This window comes from Nyctereutes procyonoides, unplaced genomic scaffold, assembly GCF_905146905.1.
Source record: "Nyctereutes procyonoides isolate TBG_1078 unplaced genomic scaffold, NYPRO_anot_genome, whole genome shotgun sequence".
Taxonomy (NCBI): Eukaryota; Metazoa; Chordata; class Mammalia; order Carnivora; family Canidae; genus Nyctereutes; species Nyctereutes procyonoides.
In genome coordinates, this window is record NW_026575135.1 from 21,131,220 (window position 1) to 21,151,576 (window position 20,357).

The window sequence follows — 20,357 nt, forward strand, 5'->3', positions numbered from 1 at the left end:
AAAGGAGCAATAGCATCTTCGTTGTCTTGTGTGGGCCAGTTGTTAAAACCCCCAGTCCTGGAGACATGCCTGAAATGTTTAGGGCAGGGACTGAGAGGGGAAAAGTGCTCATACACTCCAGGGTCATAGAATCCTCAGCTCAGTGTCAGGAGAATCCTTTTAGGCATCAAAGCAAAGGTGAGGGTTAAATTTACTTTGTGAGTTCCCACCAGATGATGTCCATCCTCTGCTCAGCTTTAGACAGATGTCCTTAGAAAGTCCCAGGCAGAGTATTCTCAAGCAGAGAATAACAACGAAAACAAGAACAGCTAACATTTATGAAGTCCTGTGTCAATCAGCTATTGCCACAATACTGCTGCTTAGCAAACCACCCCAACATTTGGGTCTTAAAACAACAATCATTTATTCTTGTTCTTATACCTGGGGGTTGGCTAATCAAAGCTGGGGTTGGCTCCATTTGTAGGCTAGTCCATCTGGGCTCCCCATGACTCCTTTCTCTTGGCAGCTGGCTAGCCAGGGCCTATTCTCATGGTGTTGGGACACCCAGCATATAACAAGTTTCTGCTTGCTGAATGTCTGCTAACATCCTATCAGCCAAAGCAAAGCACATGGCTGAGCCCGAACTGAAGGGGTCAACAAGCACACTGTGCCTCTAATAGGAGGAAGTTTCTTTTTACTTTTTCATAAAACTGAATTTCCCCGGTCTGAAAAAGTCTAATATTTAATAATTAATATGTTTTCCCTACATTTTTGGTGTCAGATTACCATTTCTTTTTCAAGAGGACGGTTATCACAGTGGGTTGAGGGGTTGGAGCCCACAATTCAGTCTTCTGCAGGTGCTTGCTGTGGGCTAGCACATGCTGCATGCTGGGCATGACTGTCTCACTGACTCCTTATAGCACCCCGTGGAAGAGGCATGTTACTGTTACCAGTGCCTGGTGGCACAGTGTGAGGGTGGAGAGTGCAAACTTGCCAGCCAGACTGGCTGCGTTTAAAACCTGGCTTCCTTACTCACCAGCTGTGTGACTGTGGCCAGACACTGGAACTTTCTATGCCTTGGTTTCCCCCTCCATAAAATAGGGATAATAGGTAGCTCTCGAATAGAGATATTGTGGGAATCAATGAGTTTGAGTGTGTCTGGCTTTCTAAGTGTTAACTACTGTTTGCTCTAAATAAGTGTTGGCTACTATTATCCTCATTTTACAGATAAGGAAATGCAGGCTCAGAATGGTTAAGAAATCCTCTCAAGGCTGCATAACTAGTAAGCGGTAAAGCAAGGATCCAAGCCTGGGCAGACTGGATACTCTTTTTTTTTTTTCTTTTTGAAAGATTTTATTTATTATTATTTATTTATTTATTTATTATTGAGAGAGAAAAAGAGAGAGAACATGAGTAGGGGGAGGAACTGAGGGAAAGTGAGAAGCAAGCTCCCCACTGAGCAGGGAGCCTGATGAGGGGCTCCATCCCAGGACCCTGAGTTCATGTCCTGAGCCAAAGGCAGACGCTTAACAGACTGAACCACCCAGGTACCCCCGGACTGGGTGCTCTTAATTGCCATGTTCTGCTACCTTCCTTTCTATATTGACCGGCAGTCAGCCTCCCTCTGACATCCCCATAAGATCTCATTAAGTTTATTGGAACTTTTTAAGTTTGTGAGGATTAAATGGAATAATGTTCATGAACAGCCTATCCCAGTGTCTGGCACAGAGTAGGAGGGCTCAGGAGGCTGGAGATGTCATAGACACAGTCCGTCTTTCCCTTTGCTGTTCGCCACAAGTGATAACTCAGACTCTGCTTTTATGGCCAGTCCAAGGAAGGTAAATGCAGCCACAAGCCTTTGATCGTAGGGACATTTGCTGGGTGAAATTGGAGCTATGGGTAATGCAAAGGAATTCTCCAGCAACAGGGAACTCAGAGGCAAGGTTATTTGTAGGATAGCCATTTGTCAGGTCCTCACTTTGCTCGCTGCCACCCTAATGGCCTGAGAGGAGGGACCGGGAATGGCATGAATTCATGGTGTGGTGGCCAGGGCCTGAACCCTTGCTGGAGCTGATCCAAGCCCCCACTGAGGCTAGAAGCTCGGAGAACTGCCTGCCATTGTCCTAAGGAGGGCATATTAGCCCTCCAGGCAACAGGATTACATTACAGAATTGATTGCCGAGGTTCCAGAGCTGGGGTGCAGTTGGACCTTAGAGCAGAAAAATCTACTCAGAGCTGAATTATCCTTTGGGTATATGCACACAGAGACCAGGATGAGCTTTGGGGACTCTTGGAGAGTATTGAGTTAAGAGCTTTCTTTTAAATTTGGGAAAAACTGAGTCTCCGAGTGGAGGGGCTTGCTCAGAGTTCCACAGCAGTTTCTTAAGTAGCAAGACCAATAAATGGGTCCTGGCTGGGCTTTGTGTCCTGCTTCCCCACCGAGAGTGCTGAGCACTCACCACATGCCAGGCACCGTGCGGCCCCACCCCCTGGAGCACGTGTCTAGGTAGTCTGGCGGACTAATATCGGTGAGTTTCTGCCCCAATGGGCACTGACAACCACTTTCTGTCCTGACTCTAGCAGCCCGTCTTTGACGCCCCATACTCTCTCCCTCACTCCAACCTGCTCACCCCTTTCAGCTGCTAACCTGAATAATTGAACCTCCTAGTTCTCCATCCTCCTTCGAGGCTCATTCTCACCCACACACCCACCCCCTGCTGCCACCGAAGGAGCTCAGGCTGGAGCCTGGGCACCTGGGTTCAAATCTCCGCTCTGTCTCCTCCTAGCAGGGTAACCTTAGGCAAGTTATTTAATCTCTCCATTCCTCAGTTCTTGGGCATGATCATGAGGCTCACGGAGTTGATAGGATGATAAAATGAGTTAATGCATGTCAAAGAGTGTTTGGTAAGTAAGTGCTGTCTTCTCATCATGAACACCACCCCCAGCTTATCTGTTCCCCCGGCATGATGCTCCCTTTGCACAGGGACAGGGTGGGGAGCAGAGGGACCTGCAGAAGAGGAACGGACTCTTGCGGGCAGAATTTGGAGATTGGATGCAATGTTGAATTGAATGAGAGAAGGGCAGTGAGAAAGGGAACAGCATGAGCACAGGTGGTATGGGGAAGGGGTAGGGCAGAGCAGGTTTGGGGAAGGGCTCTGGGGGAAGCCAGGGTTGATGAGGCTGGAAGGTTCATAGGTTGGGGGTACAGACAGAGGAGGGCTTTGGAAGCCAACCTGAAAAATCTACACTTGATTGGATAGGTGGTAGGGAGCTACTGAATCTAGAAAGATTGATTCTAGGTACCCATTACCCAGCTGTCTCACCAAACCTTGTCACTGGTTCTAGTAGATGAACTAATTTTCCAGGTTCACAATCTCCCCAGCTAATGATCATTTTGGTGTTTTCCCCACTCACAGTGTTTAATTCCTCTTGGATCTCTATCTTTTCTTGTACTGGCTAAAACTTTTTTTAGTTTTTGATTTTAATAAAGAATGTTACAAGTATTTCACCAATTAAGTATGACGTTGACTCAAAATTTAAGATCAGTACCAGATCAAAGAAGTATATTTCAATTCTTATTTACCAAGAGGTATTGCAAGGAATTAGTATTGAATTTTAGCCAATGCCTTTCCCACAGCTTTGATATAATCATATGGTTTTCAACTTTTGATCCATTACTATGATTTTCCAACCAGGGCTTTAATACTGAATCATCCTTGCATACTTGGAATCAACTTTATTTGTTCATGGTATATTATTGTTTCTAATATGGTTTGATCAATGAGACTGTAGATTTTTTGCATGGATATTAATAAATTGTGACACTAGCCCTTAATTTTCATTTTTGAAACATCTTTGTTATGTTTTCATATCAGGATTATGCTAGCTTGGAAAGATGAATTGGGAAGATTTTCTTCAGCTTTATATATCCTGGAACAGTTTAATAACAAAAGTATGTGTCCTTTGAAGGTTTAAAAGAACTTGCCCCAAACAAAAACAGAGAAATACTTGCCTGAACACTAAATGGACATCGTATATTAAAAAATAATTTTAAAAAAAGAATTTTCTATTTCTGCCAAAGTGATTGGGCAGTTCGTGTTTTCTCCTTCTTGAGTTAATTTTGGTAATTCATGTTTCCCTAGAAAATTGTCCCTCCTGTTGAGATGTCCACATTTATTAGTGTAGAGTATCTTTACTTTTTTTAATATCATCTCTCCTATGCTTCTGGTTGTACCTTCTCCTCATTCCTTTTCTTGATATTTGCGTCTTCCTTTTTGGATCTTGCCCTAGGTTTGTCTGTCTTACTGGTCTTTTCCAATAATAATTTTTGGGTGCATTTATTGTTGTATCTGCTTTTCTCTGTTTCCTAATTCTTTATCTTTTACTTTTTCTTTATCAGTTCCTTCCTCCTGTTTTCCCTAGTTCATTTCATTACTTTGTTGTTGTTGTTGTTGATGATGATGATGATGATGTTGTTAGAGAGGGAAAGAGGGAGAGAGGCAGAGGAAGAGAGACAATCTTAAGCAGGCTCTATGGCCAGCATGGAGCCCAGTGTGGGACTTGATATCAAGACCCTGAGATCATGACCTGAGCTGAAGTCAAGAGTTGGACACTTAACCTACTGGGAGCCATCCAAGTACCCCATTTTATTTTTTTATCTGGCTTCTTGAGTTCAGTGCTTTAGTGAAGCATTGCATTTTCTGCTTTAGGGATCAAGGTTTTAAAGCATGTGTAACACTGGCAGAAACTGTTGGGGTTCTGACCAAAGGCACAAACTCTTGTTGAAGAAAGAATCTAGTCCTAGGGGCAGGAGAGCTGCTTTCCAGTCCTAGCCTTGCCTCAAATCAGCTGAGTGTCCCTGGTCCAGCTCTTTCTCTTCCTAAGACCCTCTTTCCCATCTCAGGCAACCAGATGTGGGCCTTATGAGGCTTGGCTCCCTTGAACTTCCTGCACCAGGCTGCCTCCTATCAGGATAATGCCCTCTATCTTTCAGGAGACAGATTTGGCCTCTCTCTGATGTGGTCTTGGCTCCTATGCCTACACACATATCCACAAAAACTGCATAGTTGAATTTTCTTCTGCATGCCAGAGCCAATAAGCAATGGTGACAGTGTGGCCTGAAGGTAAGGCTCAGCCTGGGTGTCTCAGCCGAGAGATACGTGGATCCTCTGGACTCACGGTCAGAGCATAGCCAGGTGTATGTCCATGGCAGTGGAGGGAGTGGCTAAACATGTGACCTCTGTCATTGCATTTATGGTTTGTTGTTATCAGGGGTGTGAGCCTGGGGCAGTGCTGGGGCTGGAGCTCCGCAGCCTATCAGAGCTCCAGCCATGGTTATTTTCTCTGCATGTCTCACAGCCTTGTACCAATTAGTCTGACTCTTAGGCTCACTCTGGCTCCTCAGTTACCCTTTTTAGCAGCCCTCGGGTCACCAAATCTCTGTGACGGTGTGGACAGGGCTGTGTGTTGGGTGTGAGTGCTCTTCCCACCTCTACCATGATGCTGCTTAAGGTAGAGGAGGGTCCTGGGCTGATGTTACGAAATGTGAGCTCAAGTACCTGCTCTGCCTCCTGCTCCCTGTGGGATCTGAGCCAGTTGCTCCCCACCCACTGTGGGTCTCAGCTTTTCCATCCACAGAATGGCAACAGGGGTTGGCTAAGAAGAGCTTCAAGAGCCCTCCCTTCCCCAATTCTTGACTGCAAACGGAGAGACCCTTATGGGCTCCAGAAAGCTCTTGCTGCTCCCGCAGGGCCGCTTCTTTCATTCACTTAACAAATATTTGTGGGCTTCTGCCTTTCTGACCTTGTACAAATACTTGACCCTGGAGTTTACTCTCTGGAGAGAGGAGCTGCCACAGAGGGCCGTGAGGGCTGGCTCAGAGGAGGATGGCAGGAGGCAGGAGAGGGCTGGGGAGAAAACCTTCTTAAATCACCTTTATTATAAATGAAGAGACATGAGTGATGCTTATCACAAACTGAGATGCCCAATCCCAAGCCAGGGAGGTGGTGAGCAGAGGGAAGGGGGGAGCCACATGCCTGCTGTTTCATAAGGTTCTGGAAGGTAAGGGGAACCCTGTGAAATGAGGCAGCTTCTGGCTGTTGGCTGGACAGCCTTTGAATGACTGGCACTGGAAAGGCTGTTGGTTTATCTGGGGAACATTCACAGCCCATACCGTGTGCTGGCTTGGATTCTTTGGGGGAGTGCTGTTCAGAGGGGCTCTCTCCTTGGGCCACCTGCTAGTGGGGCTGAGCTCAGAGTCAGCTACCTGTGGTAATGCCTGCACCATCCCCCTGGGCCTCAGAAGAGGTTCCTGGGACCTGGCTTGGCTCTTCATGGTCAGGAGCTGCCCTCACCCAGTCTTCGGTGCCCACATTCAGAGGAGGTCAAGGTTCCACTTTCCTTACACTTTCTCGGTGCCATCTCCTTACAGAGTTCTGCTTCCTGGGGTTTCTCCCATACAGCGTGAAACCCAGCACATTTGGACACTCCGTTCGTTCTGCGTTTACTCAGGGCCTACCGGGTGCCAGGCCCGATGGTGGATAAATGAGGTGTCACCCCTGCCCTCCAGAAGCTGGCAGCCTGCAAAGAGGTGAACACATACCCACCAGAGTGTCTGCTCCCAATGGCGAGGCCTTAATCTCCACATCCCAGGGCCCAGAACAGTGGCTGGTACGAGGAGGTACACTTCCTGCGCCTTTGTTGGGTGAATGACTAGCTCTGGGCCAAAGGAGGCAGGATTTAGTAAGGACCAGATACACAGCTGTAGGGTCTGAGGAGGGAGGTGGAGTGGGAGGAGGGAGGTGTTTGGGCTGGCCTCCAAAGGTCAGTGGTGTTTGGCGGCTGCGTGAAGCTGGAGGAGAGGGTGCTTTGCGCAGAGGCACAGCAGAAGCAAAGGTTCGTGGAGGGGGAGAGAAGTCCGAGTGCTGCTTCAGCTCTCGAAGGTGAGCTGGCCTGAGCTCCATTTCCCCAGGGAAGCAGCCGAGCTGTCCTGGGTTCTTGCTGAGTGGAGCCAGCGTGGCTGGAGGGGTGTGTGTGTGTGTGTGTGTGTGTGTGTGTGTGTGTGTGTGTACGTGCATGTGTTTGCATGCATGAGTGACGGGAGGGAGGTGGGGCACACTGGCGTTTGACGCCCAGACGTGACAAATGTGCAGATGTCCCAGGAGCCGTGGACATGAGCGGCTGGCCATGGAGACACTCACCCCGTGATTTGTTGCTTTGATTCCTCAGGCCGTGACTTGGCGAGCACGACCCTCCCCGGGTACCCTCCGCACGTCCCCCCCGCCGGACAGGGCAGCTACTCAGCACCAACGCTGACAGGGATGGTGCCTGGTGAGTTTGCACTGCTGGCGTCTCCACAGCAGGCAGTGGACGGGGTTTCGGGGGGGCATCCCCCCAAACAGCCTGGGTGACCTCTATGCTTCTGAGAAGTGGACCTGAATAAATGAGGCAGAGGTCTGCACTCTCAGTCTCTTTCTCCACAGCTGGGCCTTAGTGGGGCCAGCATGAACCCAGAAAGGGGGAGCCTTGACTGTCACTCAAACGGCCCCTTGGCGGCCACAAGATAGTCTGAACACAGAGGGGTGCGGGACCTGGCCAGAGGTTGCCCGGCCAGTGCTCAGTAGGGGTCCTCCTCCATCCCCCCCGCCAACTCGTGTGAGGTGAACACCAGGAGGCTCCCCCCACCCCCCTGTTCTCAGCAGCCTTACTCCTTGGGGTTGAGGACCATGTGCTCAGGACACATGGGGTGTTGGCTGGTGGGTTTGTCACTTGATTCTAAACTGAATACCCTGTGGCCACAGAAACCTCATCCCCTCGGGCCAGCAATGTGTCAGTTTCTTTAAAGACATTTTAGAAAGGAGGCACCATGTTCCTTCCATGGTAGGATGGTGTGGGGAAAGACGACACATCATCATGGTGCTGGCTCTCTATGTACTAAGGGCATGAGCATTGCAGGGAAACCCAAAGTATCATTTTTTCAAAGATGTTTAAATAAATCAGGGGGGATATTAGGACCGGATTGGATGTTGTTAAACTTCTTTTAAGGGTCAGTATTGTTTGTTGTTCTGAATCATTTACCTGGTGCTGAAGCTCCTCCTTCTAGTCCATCCTAGAGGTCCTGCTCAGATAACCCCATGCCTCTTCCAGTCTCTTCCTCAGCCCATGTCATGGGCGTGTGCGGCCCGGGCCCGAGGATGGGTGGGGGATGGATAGAACTGAGTCTGAGACTGGGTGTTCACACCGACACGTGAGTCCCCATAGGATGATGAGAGAACCTAGGTCTGAGAAGGGAAGCAGGGCAAATTACAGCCTGGTTGGGCTTTCCACGTGCAACCAGGTCCTGGCACAGATGCAAAGGAGTCCCAGAATTCTCAATTCACTCCTGGCCTTCCAGGTTGTTACAAAGATGTATTTAACAAGGTAGGAGGACAGAGCATATTTCATTTAACGGTTTGTTAGCTTGATTTATGACTTTTAAATATGAGACATATGGGAAATGGCCTCTGCGTGTACTCTTGCCCTGGGCCTCCCCAGTGCCAGGGAGGCCTGCCAGGTTCACACCTGCAAAGAGCCTTTGCCTTCCTGCTGGCCGGATGGGTTATTGGCAGAGCATAGGGAAATAGTGTGCACAGGGCCAACAGAGGCCAGGGGGGACCCAGACCACTTCCCACCCCTACTCTCGGGAGATGGAGTCCAGGTCCTTCCCCCTAACAGCCTCTCACGCTTCTATAGCACTTTGCAAAAGGCAGAGTGCTTTCCCAGGAACCCTTTATTGTTCCAACTCTCTGAAGTAAGCTGGGTAGGAGTCGAATCCCCATTTTTCCAAAAGGGGAAGCTGAGACTCAGAGCAGTTAGGGAATCGCCCAAGGCGGCACAGCTTGCAGGTGGGAGGCTTGAATCTGGGTCCTTCCCTTTACTGCGCTGCCTCTGTGCGCTCTCACTCCATCACCAAGCTGCTCACGGATGGGGATGGCCAAGGGCCAGGCAGCCGCCCCAGGCCCTCCCCCAAGGGCACTCGGCCAGGTAAGGCTGAGACCACCCACCTGGCCTCGCTGGCTCCCCACTGCACACCCCAAGGAGGCCAAGTTCAGAGAAGCGGCTGAGCTTTGTTGAGTTTATCCAAACAGAGCCTGCCCTGTCCCCGGCCCTCGTGATTTCCCCAGCCCTAGTAACTGGGCCCAAGATACAAATGGCCCTGGGCGGCGGAACTCCCAGTGGGAACCCACAGCGATTTCCCGCCTCGTAACTGCAGCAGCAGGAATCACAGGCCTGAGGAAGCCAGCCGGACAGGTGCTACCACAGGGTGGGCCTGCTGGCGAGGTCCCCTGGCATGGAGGGAGGGTCCACGATGTGGAGGGAGGAACACCAGCATGTTGGCCGGGAGCCCCCAGTCTGCCTCCCACTCTCTCCCTTTCTTCTCCTTTTGCTTTCTCTTCTCATACAGCCCGGGTACTCATTCGCTTCCAGACCCAGTGTCAGGGCTGGGACTCCATGCTCTGGGGCCATGGCCCTTTGTTCCTGTTCTCAGGGTCCAAACTCTATCACATCTTTGGGATTCTTTGCCAGTATGATCGCCAAAGCTGTTTTTGAAATGGCTTCATGGGGCACTGCTGGCCCACCGGCATGGGGCCCCCAGGGCTGGCACACAGCAAAGAGGGCCCACCTCACAGCAGAGGGGTCTTGGGCCTGCCATTCAGGCATCACGTGATCTGGCCTCAGCTTGCCTTTTTGGTCAGCTGTCCCAGCTCACCCCTCTCCCGACTGCCCCCTGGTTCCCCGCACGCCCCACATTCTTATCGGTCAGTGTCACTCTTTGGTCTATTCGATCTTGGTTTATACTATTTCCTTCCTCTGCCTGTTGGGATCCAACTTTACCCTTCAGGCTAAGTAGAAACATCACCTGCCCCATGAAGCCCTCTGGTGTTGCCCTCCTCTGGGGGCTGCTTGGTACTTGGCTTTGTTATACCCCATGGCCCAGCATGTTTGTGGCCCAGTTAGCTATACCACTGGATGGTGGTTGTGAAGGTCATGCCCTCTGCTTTGTCTTCTGTACTCCTCACAGTCCCCTAGCACATAATAGGGAGGGGGGCAGGGAAAATGAATATTAAACTGTGGATTAACTCCTATGACTTGTCGCACAGTCCTGGAGCCGAGGGTTGTGCTCCTTCTGGAGGTTCTAGGGAAAGATCCCTTCCTATGGGTCTCTCTCTTCCACCTTCACAGCACAGAAAGGGTCAAGTTTCCCTTTCCCTGGTTAGGATACATAGGGCCCGCCTGGATAATCCAGGATACGCTACCCATTTTATTTTAAGATTGAATTTATTTATTCATGAGAGACACAGAGAGAGGCAGAGACACAGGCAGAGGGAGAAGCAGGCTCCACGCTGGGAGCCCGACATGGGACTTGATCCTGAGACTCTAGGATTATGCCCTGGGCTGAAGGCAGACACTCAACCGCTGAGCCCCCCAGGGATCCCTCTTCCCATCTTAAAATCCTTAATCACATCTATAAAGGGAACCCCCTCCCCCATTCCTCCCTCCCTTTTTTTTGGTCCATATAAGTAACATTCACAGGTTCTAGAGATTAGGGCATGGATAGACCACAACCTGTTTGGGGATTTCAACTTTGTTCAGACTTTTTAAAAAATATTTTATTTTATTTTATTTTATTTTTTTATTTATTCATGAGAATGAGAGAGAGAGAGAGAGAGAGAGAGAGAGAGAGAGGCAGAGGGAGAAGCAGGCTCCATGCAGGGAGCCCAATGTGGGACTCAATCCTGGGACCCCAGGATCACACCCTGGACCGAAGGCAGGTGCTAAACTGCTGAGCCACTCTGGGATCCCCTTTTTTAAATATTTTATTTATTTATTCATGAAAGAACAGAAAAAGGCAGAGACAGAGGGAGAAGCAAGCACCTCGCAGGGACTCGATCCCTGGACCTGGGATCATGCCCTGTACCAAAGGCAGCCTCTCAACCACTGAGCCACCCAGGTGTCCCTGTTCAGACTTTTGATTCAGTATCTCTTGGGCTTCTGAATCTGGGAGATGTTCATTAATTGTGGCTGTGCTAAAGGCAATACCATTTCACAGCCTTCAACACAGCCAGTGTGGAGTTGGTACAGTTTGAGAAACAAATTGAGCAAGGCTGTAAGAGATTGTTTAACCTGCGTTGGTCTGAAGCTGTAACATGGTAATGGTCTGTTTCACTATATGGAACAGTCGTCCTGCCTCCCCTAGCAGCAAATGCAGTGGGAACCTAGAGATCTTCTAAGTTGTTTTTTTCCATGCTAGGTTTTAGGAAATTTGGCTGCCTCCTTTTCTTTTAAGGGAAGACTTGCACATATAAAGTTTGCTTTTAGGACACCTTGAGGAGGAACTGCCTCCAGAGGGTACTTGGGCAGTTGAACTTTTGGCCCTGAAAAAAATAGGCATTACGTTTTTTCCGTATTAAATGCCATCTTGTTGGCTTGGACTCTGTATTTTCAGTCCTGATTCTGCCCTCAGGGTGTTCATTGTCTGACATTTCCGGCTCCAAGGCCTTCCCATGTGTGCATAATGAGTCTTCTTAATCTTCTCTGGTATTGGTTGATTCCATTTCTGCAAAATCTGTATATTGATCACTTACATTGAATAAAGCAAAGAGGGCACACATCAGCTTAGAGTGGACACAGTTCAGTTTTATTTTCATCAATTCCTAGCAAATACGAAAAGTTTTGCACCAAAGATTCCATAGTGTCTTGATCGGTAGAAGTACTTGATTCCTGCCTGGCGATATTTGTACAAGCTAACAGATATCGACATGGCATTTGAAACTCTTAAAATTTCTAGGCTCCCTTTGGCTTCAGTTAGTCTAAGCAGTCAGGAAACCGTATTTGAGATGACCCAATCAGGGATGTGCCATCTTTGTGCTGCCCCTTTAGGAGTTTTAGGCCAGAGTGCCAGGAAATCCTGACCACGTCCTATTTGCCTTCCTTGGGCTGCAGCAGACAAGAAGCTTATTGGAGGCCCTAGAAGGAGCACAGCAAGTTCCTCCTGGCCTGGGCACTGCACTTGCCATGGATTGGTGTACATCATTTCTAGGTGCTTTTCAGTTAAATTGATCAGTTAGGGGCACCTGGGTGGCTCAGTTATAGAGCATCTGACTTCAGCTCAAGTCATGATCCCAGAGTCCTGGTATCGAGTCCCACATCGGGCTCCCTGCAGGGAGCCTGCTTCTCCCTCTGCCTAGGTCTCTCTGTGTCTCTCATGAATTAAAAAATAAAATCTTTTAAAAAGTAAATTGCTCAATTAACTGATGGCTTTTATTTTCATAAAGAAGGGGGTGAAGGTGGATGGAACAGGAACCTGAGGCCAGTGAGGAGGTATGGATCAACAGGGAGAGATGGGCAGGCAGATGCCCACTGGACTCTGGCAGAAGGAATGAGAGGCAGGCGCAGCTTCTCAGCCCCTCTCTGCTGCTCTTACAGACCAGCCCTCTCCCGGCTGTGGGTCTCACCTCAGAGCGCCCTTCCCAGTAACCAAATGCATAGTAATTTCCTATTGCTCATGTAATCTGTGACCACAAACTAGTGACTTAAAACATAAATTCATCACCTTATGGTTCTGGAGGTCAGAAGCCCAAAATGAATCTCGGTGGGCTAAAGTCAGGGTGTTGGCCGGGCTGTGTTCCTCCCGGAGGCCCCAGGAGAGAACTGTCTTCTTGCCTTTCCAGTGTGTTGATACTCCCTGCATTCCTTGGTTCGTGGTCCCAGTGCTTTATCTTCAAAGCTGGCAATGTCAGGCTGAATCTTCGTCTTTCTACTTTTCTCTCTGGCCTCCCCCTTCCACTTATAAGGACTCATGGGATTTTATGGGACCCACCCAGATAATCCAGGGTAATCTCCTTAGCTTCCAGCTAATTGGCAGTTCCCCTTTGCTATATATAGCCTGCCATGCTCACAGGTTCCAGGGATTAGGATATAGACCTCTTTGGTGATGGTGGTGGGGCATTATTCTGCCTACCACACCATCTATTTTTTTTAAAGATTTTATTTATTTATTCATGAGAGAGGCAGAGACACAGGCAGAGGGAGAAGCAGGCTCCATGCAGGGAGCCTGATGTGGGACTTGATCCCAGGACTCCAGGATCACGCCCTGGACCGAAGGCAGGCTAAACCACTGAGCCACCCAGGGATCCCCAGCCTACCACACCATCTAAACCAGGACACCCATCACTCCTCTCACAAAGTCTCCTGTTCTTTTCATTCACGATACTAAGCACAAGTGAAGGAATTTACTTAGTGGTTTATGCCTTCCTCATCTGCTTTCCCCTCAGCTCTGTGCAAGTATACAAGGGCTGTGCAGCACACAAAGCTGTCTATTCTGTTCGCTGCTGTGTCCCAGTTCCCAGCCACAGGGTGCACTAGGGAGGCTGGGTGGTTATAAGCATGGACCCTGGAGCCTGATCGCCTGGTTTTGAATCACCATCCTATTTCTCACCAGCTGCGTGACTTGGGGCAAGCTGCATAACTTCTTTGTGTCCTGTTTCCTCCTCATCTATAAAATGGGAGTGATGGAAATGAAAGGGAGCATTACATGATGTAATTTATGTAATATGCTTAGAATTTTATCTAGCATATAATAAGTGCCATGCAAGTGTTGATGATGATGACAATGACTGTTGTTCATTCAGGGCTCTGAGCTGGCTGTGGTGCTGAGAAAAGACACCTAGCTGGCATGCCTGCAGTGGGCCTGACCTACGCTGGTATCAGGTTGAGGACTCTCCAGCAGAGTTCAATGGCCCATGGAGCCCAGGGATCAATGGGAGAAACAAAAGAATCCAGTCACAAAGAATGTTGCCAAGCAGGAGTGGAGGCACACTTTGAAGACAAGGAGAGGCACCTGGGGTTAGTTCCATTGAGAAAGGTTTCCTGTTGCAGGATCTGTAACATTGAGAAGGGTCTCCTGTTGCAGGATCTGTATGTTGTTGGCCATCTGAAAGGAGGGCAGGGGCTTCGGGATGGAGCAGGAGTTGAGCCCAGTGGCTAGGGTGGGTTGATGTGGATGGAGCGTGGCCCAGCTAGCCCACATCTGGGTAAATTTCGTTGGCAGGAAAGGGAGCTGGTTGAAAAGGAGGAGGCTGGTGGCCAGCAAGATTGGGATTTGAGTTGTCAACTTTTAGAGGCCAAACAGACATCCAGGCAAGGCCCTCTGCAGGTAACAACGCAGTTCAGGAGTGCTGGGGCCAAGCTCTGGCCCAGAGAGAGAGAGGGAGTTCCTCAAGGAAAGTGAGGGGTACAATGGAGGGAGTATGGCTTCAACACTGATCGCTGTCTGGCTATGCACGAGCTCCGTCTGGGTCACCCTTGCCTATTGTTTCTAAGAATCATTAAAAATTTTTTTAAAAGATTATTTATTCATGAGAGACACAGAGAGAAGCAGAGATACAGGCAGAGGGAGAAGCAGGCTCCCCGCAGGGAGCCCGATGCGGGACTCCATTCCAGGACCACAGGATCAGGACCTGAGCCAAAAGCAGACGCTCAGCCACTGAGCCACCCAGGTGCCCCCGAGAATCATTTGAAATGACAGTTGTAATGTTACTTAAGCTCCAGCCCTGGGTGGCAGGAGAGGGGGGGCAGGAGGGCTTCTTTTGTCTTTCTATAGCAAACCCCTCCGTGACTTTGAGCCTCCACTGCTGGGCAGGCCTGCTCTGTGGAAGCCAAGCAGGTTTGGGGGAGTGGGGGTCCAGCAGGGAGGCAAAAGCCTGGATTGTGGCCAAACTCAGCCAGGGACTCACTATGTGATCAGACATGCCGTTTCCACTTTCTGGGCTTCGTTTAGCATGTGGACCACGGGTAGAGTACACTCTACACAATTCTGAAAGGCATGGCTAGGACCGGTGGATGGGAGCCAGAGGGTCCCCTTTCCAGACTTGTATAAAGACCCTTCCCCGAATTAGAACTGAAGATAGGCAAATGGGCAGGTGTGGGAGGGGGGAGGGTCCCAGAAACCAGGAAGTAGCTGGTGGAGGGCCTGAAGCATGGAGAGGGAGGGGGACTGGACGGTGCTCCCCAAGTGCCTCCCAGGCCTAAGCATCAGGCTCAGTGTTTGCTCAGAGAATGAATGGCCTTTGGTTTTAGCTCTTTCTTCCCCGTCACCGGGGCTTCTGGTGGGCCCCTGACCTGCGAGCTTTTGAGGCTCCCTCCGCGTGTTTCGGAGCTCAGCCTGGGCTCCCTGGCGCCCACCTGTTGCTCGTCCCTGACTCTTTGCTGCCCTCTAGTGGCCCCCAGTCACTCTGCCACACCAGGAACAGAACTGACGGGGAATGAATACGAGGCACAGCCGGGGGAACCGCAGGTGGCTAGACATTGGGTCCTTCTTCAAACATTTCCTGACAGTACCAGTTCTGGGCTATAGTGTGGTTTTGCAGACACAGTCCCTGCCCTCAGGGAGCTCACAGAGTGGCTGGGAGACAAACATAAGTCATTCCTGTATGCTGTGTTAGGAGCTCAACTATAGGAATGTGCTGAGGAAATGCGAAGGAGGGGGCTGCTGAATTTGCTGGAGCCACGGGGTGAGGTAGGGGAAATCCAGGAAGGCTCCCCAGAGGAGGTCACTTGGGCCGGCCCTTGAAAGGCAAGTTTGCAGTAAGAAGTTGGAGGTGCGTTGTTGCATGAGGGACTGGTGCATGAGAAGACCCAAGGAGCAGAGAACATGGGCACCCGGCAGGAGCTCTGGGGTGTGCACAGGAACAAGCAGAAGGACAGGCTGGGCTGATTGAGGAAGAGCCTCTCCCAGCACCCAGACGTCAATGCCTGGAGACCTCGGTGGGGAGGGAGTGCCACCAGCAGGCTCGGCAGGTGGCAGGCTCTTCCGGGGCAGATCTGGATGTGAGTCAGGGCAAGGCAGCTGCACCCTCACAGAATGGAGCATGAGGGGGCTGGAGTGATCTGATCTGAACAGTCTCTGTAACTAGCTCCTGGGACCCCTGTGTTGAAGTGACACTGGGACTGGGGAGAAATGGATACCCCGTGTGAGCTTGATGATCTTGCTGAGGTGGGGAAAGAAAAGAATTGTAAGGTGGGGCGCCTAGGTGGCTCAGTTGGTTAAGCATCTGACTCGATCTCAGCTCAGGTCTTGCTCTCATGGTGGTGAGTTCAAGCCCCGTGCTGGGCTCCACACTAAGCACGGAGACTACTTTCAAAAAAAATTGCAAAATCAAAGACTCAGAGGTGGAAAACATACTGAGAGCATGAAGGTCCTATTGAAACTTCAGAGATCTGGGTTCTGATTGTGGCTGCAAATACTCGTAGTGTGACCTCGGGACATGGCCTTGGGGCTCCCTGCTCTCTCTCAAAACAGGAGCCAGGAGGTGGGGAAATTGGGTTAGATGCTTCCTGAGGGGCTTTCTGGTCCTGCCATCCAGGATTTCTAAGCCTGTGACACCTCTCCCAGCTCAGCTGGAAGGTTCCCTGAGCCCTGCCACCTCTGTTCTAAGTGAGCAGCAAATACACTGGAGTTCCTTTCAGGTCTGGGTCTGTGATGTCACAAGGCAATGGCCCTGGGCTATCATGTGTAATTTGAAAATGACTTCCCGGGGGTACACCTGAACAAAAGGGGGCTCAGGATATGCTAATAATGTACACCCATTGCCACATCTCCACAGGGAGGGTCCCCTAATACTGTGGTGACAGTCACCTGGGATGGGTTCTTAACAGACTTTAGAATCTGGAATGTTAGGACAAGTTTTAGAAGCAGCGAAGGTCACCATGATTAGTTCTATCTAAATGCTATTTTTGTTTTAGATTTATTTGTTTTTTTATATTTTATTTATTTGTTTTTTATTTATTTATTACAGAGTGTGCACGTTGGGAGGGAGGGGCAGAGGGAGAGAATCTTCAAGCAGACTCCCTGCTGAGCGCAGAGCCCAGTGAGGGGCTCTAAGTGCTCCATCCCAGGACCTGCAAGATCATGACTTGAGCCGAAACCAAGAATTGGACGCTCAACTGACTGAGACACCCAGGCACCCCAAGTTTTCAATTAGTAATAATTGGGCCTTGCATAAACTGCATGGCTATAATACTGCCACCGTGCAAAGCTAGTTCCATCTAAACAGAGTGTCCTTTTGGGGCTCGTGAGGGGAAGAGGGAGGGAGCACATCACAGACCTTTCTCACACATACCCTGTGGCAGAAACAGGTGAGAAGCAGAATCCTAGCTGCGGAAGAGTGTCCTGCTGAGCCAGGAGCTCACTGGCTGCCCAGGAAGTATCCAGCACTGGGGTGCTTGGAGGAGGAGCTGAGACCGGCTCACCTCCTCCAGGCTGCTCTGGGTCTAGCGCACTTGGTAGCTTTCCCTGTGTCCTCTCCTTCTGATGGCAGTTACGGAGGACCAGTCATGAGTGAGGGAGACCATATGTCTGGGCTCCTAATGTGCATCTGCAGTGGTATTTTTAAAACAAACAAAAACTGGATTGTGATGCCTTTTTGGGAAATTGGGGGATATAGTCAAGATTTGCTTTAGAAGAAATTGAAGTATTTGGAGGGCATCTGAGCACTGGGTGAAATGAAGTAGGGCCAGTTGGCCTAGTGGCTGTTAAGGGCTTTTCAGCCCCAAGAGGTTGGGTTCCCAAGTTGGTTCAGAGAGAAGTGTGGGTACACAGCCCTAGAGTGTGGGTGCCCTGAAGAGAATGGGTGGCCTCACTGGCTGGGGGCCTTTGTCCTCCTAAATCCTGATGGCCAAGTCAGATTCTAGGAGATCCTCCCTCCGTGGACAAGGGTGGCAGCTCATGGATGCACAGGCCCGAGCAGAGCAGCACCAGGGAAGTCATCCTCAGCATCTGGCCGCACAGTAAGTGGCGGAGCAACCTGACCTCAAGTGCCCGGGGTTTGAAGCCATTCTATTGTTCTTGCCTGAGGCTCTGCCAAAGGGTTGGGTGGCAGTTCTCTCTGGTTAAGTGGCTGAATCCTGGTTAGGGGCAGATGAGGAAAAGGTGCTCTGGGCCTAGCCCAGCCAGGTGGGCTGGGAAGGGAGAGTCTGGGAAGGAAGGGGTCCCCATGCAGGAGGGATATATATCCAGGGCTCAGATGGCCTTCTAGCCATCTACCCATTGCAGGCTTAGGGCCCAGTCCACTTCTTCCAGTTAATTTTACCCTTAGTGTTTATGACATTATCTGTGAGTGCATCTTAGCCCCTACCAGACTCGAGCTCCTGAAGAAGGAGGTTGACATCCTAGCCAGGACTTCCCAGGGAACAATAAGAGGAAATGCAGGGTCCCTGGGCTAAGGGCCTAAGAGTTTTTCAGGAATTTACAACAATTTGAGGGCTGGCCCAAACTGTTTTTGCCTTGAAAATTCAAAACGGGGGATGCCTGGCTGGCTCAGTGGTTGAGCATCCACCTTTGGCTCAGGTCATGATCCCAGGGTCCTAGGATCGAGTCTGAGTCCGCATTGGGCTCCCCTCAGGGTTTTCTCCCTCGCCTATGTCTCTGCCTCTCTTTCTGTGTCTCTCATTAATAAAAAATAAAACCTTTTTAAAAAAGAAAGAAAGAAAATTCAAAAAGGAAGCTGGAAACCTGGCATTGATAAATGTTATCTTTAATGTCTATAAATTGTAATATGATGTCACCTCCATTATCTATTACATTGCTCCTAAAAATTTCATTACCTCTGAAAACAGTGTCTAAGTTGGATTTTCTCACTTTACAAGAATTCCCTGGTCTGTATCTTGATTGCTGAGAAATCATAGCCAACCATGGATTAGATAAAGTGCTTGTGGCCAAATAATTTCAAAAGCAAAATTATAAAAATAAGCCTTTTGTGTTTTTTGGAGTGAGAAGTATCATTATTGTGGTACCTTTATGGGTGAAGTACTATAAGGTGAGTTGGAGAGATTCCCTCATAGGAAGGCATTTGGGGGTCTGGGAAGAAGCAGTGTGGGAGACACTCTGATTTCCTCTTTAACCATATTGAATATAAAAAATAATGATGGGGACTTGAGTTGATCAGATTTCGCCATCCATCCAGTTTTCTTTCCTTTTCTCCTCCCTCCCACTCCCTCCCTCCCAACATTTAGTAACTATCGGCATGTGCCAAGCATGAGCCTAGGGATATAAAGGTGAAAGCCATGACCCTTGTCTATGGAAAGGTCTTAGTCCATAATGCAGATGGGCAAGTCAGTGAAGGTCTATGGGGACTCTGAGAGTACTGAGAAGGGGGTGCAGCCTAGACATGTCAGACATAGGGGGCCCCAGAATTTCTCTATAGGAAGGTTGGAGGGGGAAGGGCATGTCTGAAGCTGATTTTGCAGAGTTTTGCTAAAATTGTGAAATACTATCCACATCAAAGAATTTAAGAGGTTAGGAGTGTAGCTAACCCTGGGTCAGGGGAGGAATCTATGAAGAGATGAATCTCTGGCTTGGCTTGTCATTGGGGATGAAGCATATGTTAGCCAGTGGGAGGTGGAGTGAGGTGGGAGAGAATGAACGGATCGAGGTAGGGGGCAGTGAATACAAAAGGTATGCTCTGCTTCTATACATCCTGGAGTTCTTCCAGAAAACCAGACTGAATCTACCGGGGTTGTCTGTGTTTTCCTCCCTTTGATTTGCTGGAATCTCCAAGCCCATCTATGAGACCTCAGCAGCTGTCAGCCCTCTGCTGACTTGACCACCATCTCTAAGCCTGTGGGTCTCTCCACCTGGGACTTCTCTCTAGAGAACTTCCGCAGGCTCAGAGCAGGGAGAGCCAGTAGGGCTTGGCTCCTGCTCTCCAGAAGACTTCTTAATGAGGCTTATGCCCACGAGCTAATTCCACCAGCAAACCACCCTACTCCCTGCAGGATGGTGTAAAAGGAGCCTTCTCTATTATCCTGGTTGCAGTCTGAAAGCACCTGGTGAGGCTGGAGTGTTTATACCCACTTCAGGAGCAGGCTAGCGGAGTTCAGAGAGGTACCGGGCCTCTGCAAGTGGTGTTTTTTTAAAAAACAAACAAAAATTGGATTGTGATGCCTTTTTGGGAAATTGGGGGACATAGTCAGGATTTGTGGCCAGGGGTACACAGCCAACAGAGGAGCAGCTGGGCCTGGCCCCTGGCGCTCATGTCTCTAGTTCACCCAGCTCCTAGTGCCCATGAAAAGAAGGAATGGGCTCTGGGTCCGGGAGATGATCTTGATTTCCCTGGTGCTCCATCCGGGCTGTGGGTGGCCTTTCTGACCCAGAGGCCTTTTTGTGGCCCAGAAGAGGTTCTTCCCAGCTGGGACACCAGAGAACCACACTTTGGATTCCAGTATTTTCCCTTCTACTCCCCATCTTCCCTGTTTGTGTTCCACCATCCTTCTCAGCCCCCAATCAAATGCTCTTATAGGAAGCCTGCCCCCCACCACCACCCCGCCCCCAGGGCCCCGTC

The 20,357-nt window shown here is 49.8% G+C and overlaps 1 protein-coding gene across 1 annotated transcript in view; it reads left to right on the forward strand.

Annotated features, from left to right (window-relative positions):
- PAX5 (paired box 5) overlaps positions 1-20,357 on the forward strand; it is a 186,859-nt gene that overhangs the window by 140,420 nt on the left and 26,082 nt on the right. Inside the window, exon 8 of the mRNA XM_055302426.1 lies at positions 7,207-7,308. Within this exon, the coding sequence (XP_055158401.1) occupies positions 7,207-7,308 (102 nt within the window). The remainder of the gene's footprint in view (positions 1-7,206; positions 7,309-20,357) is intronic.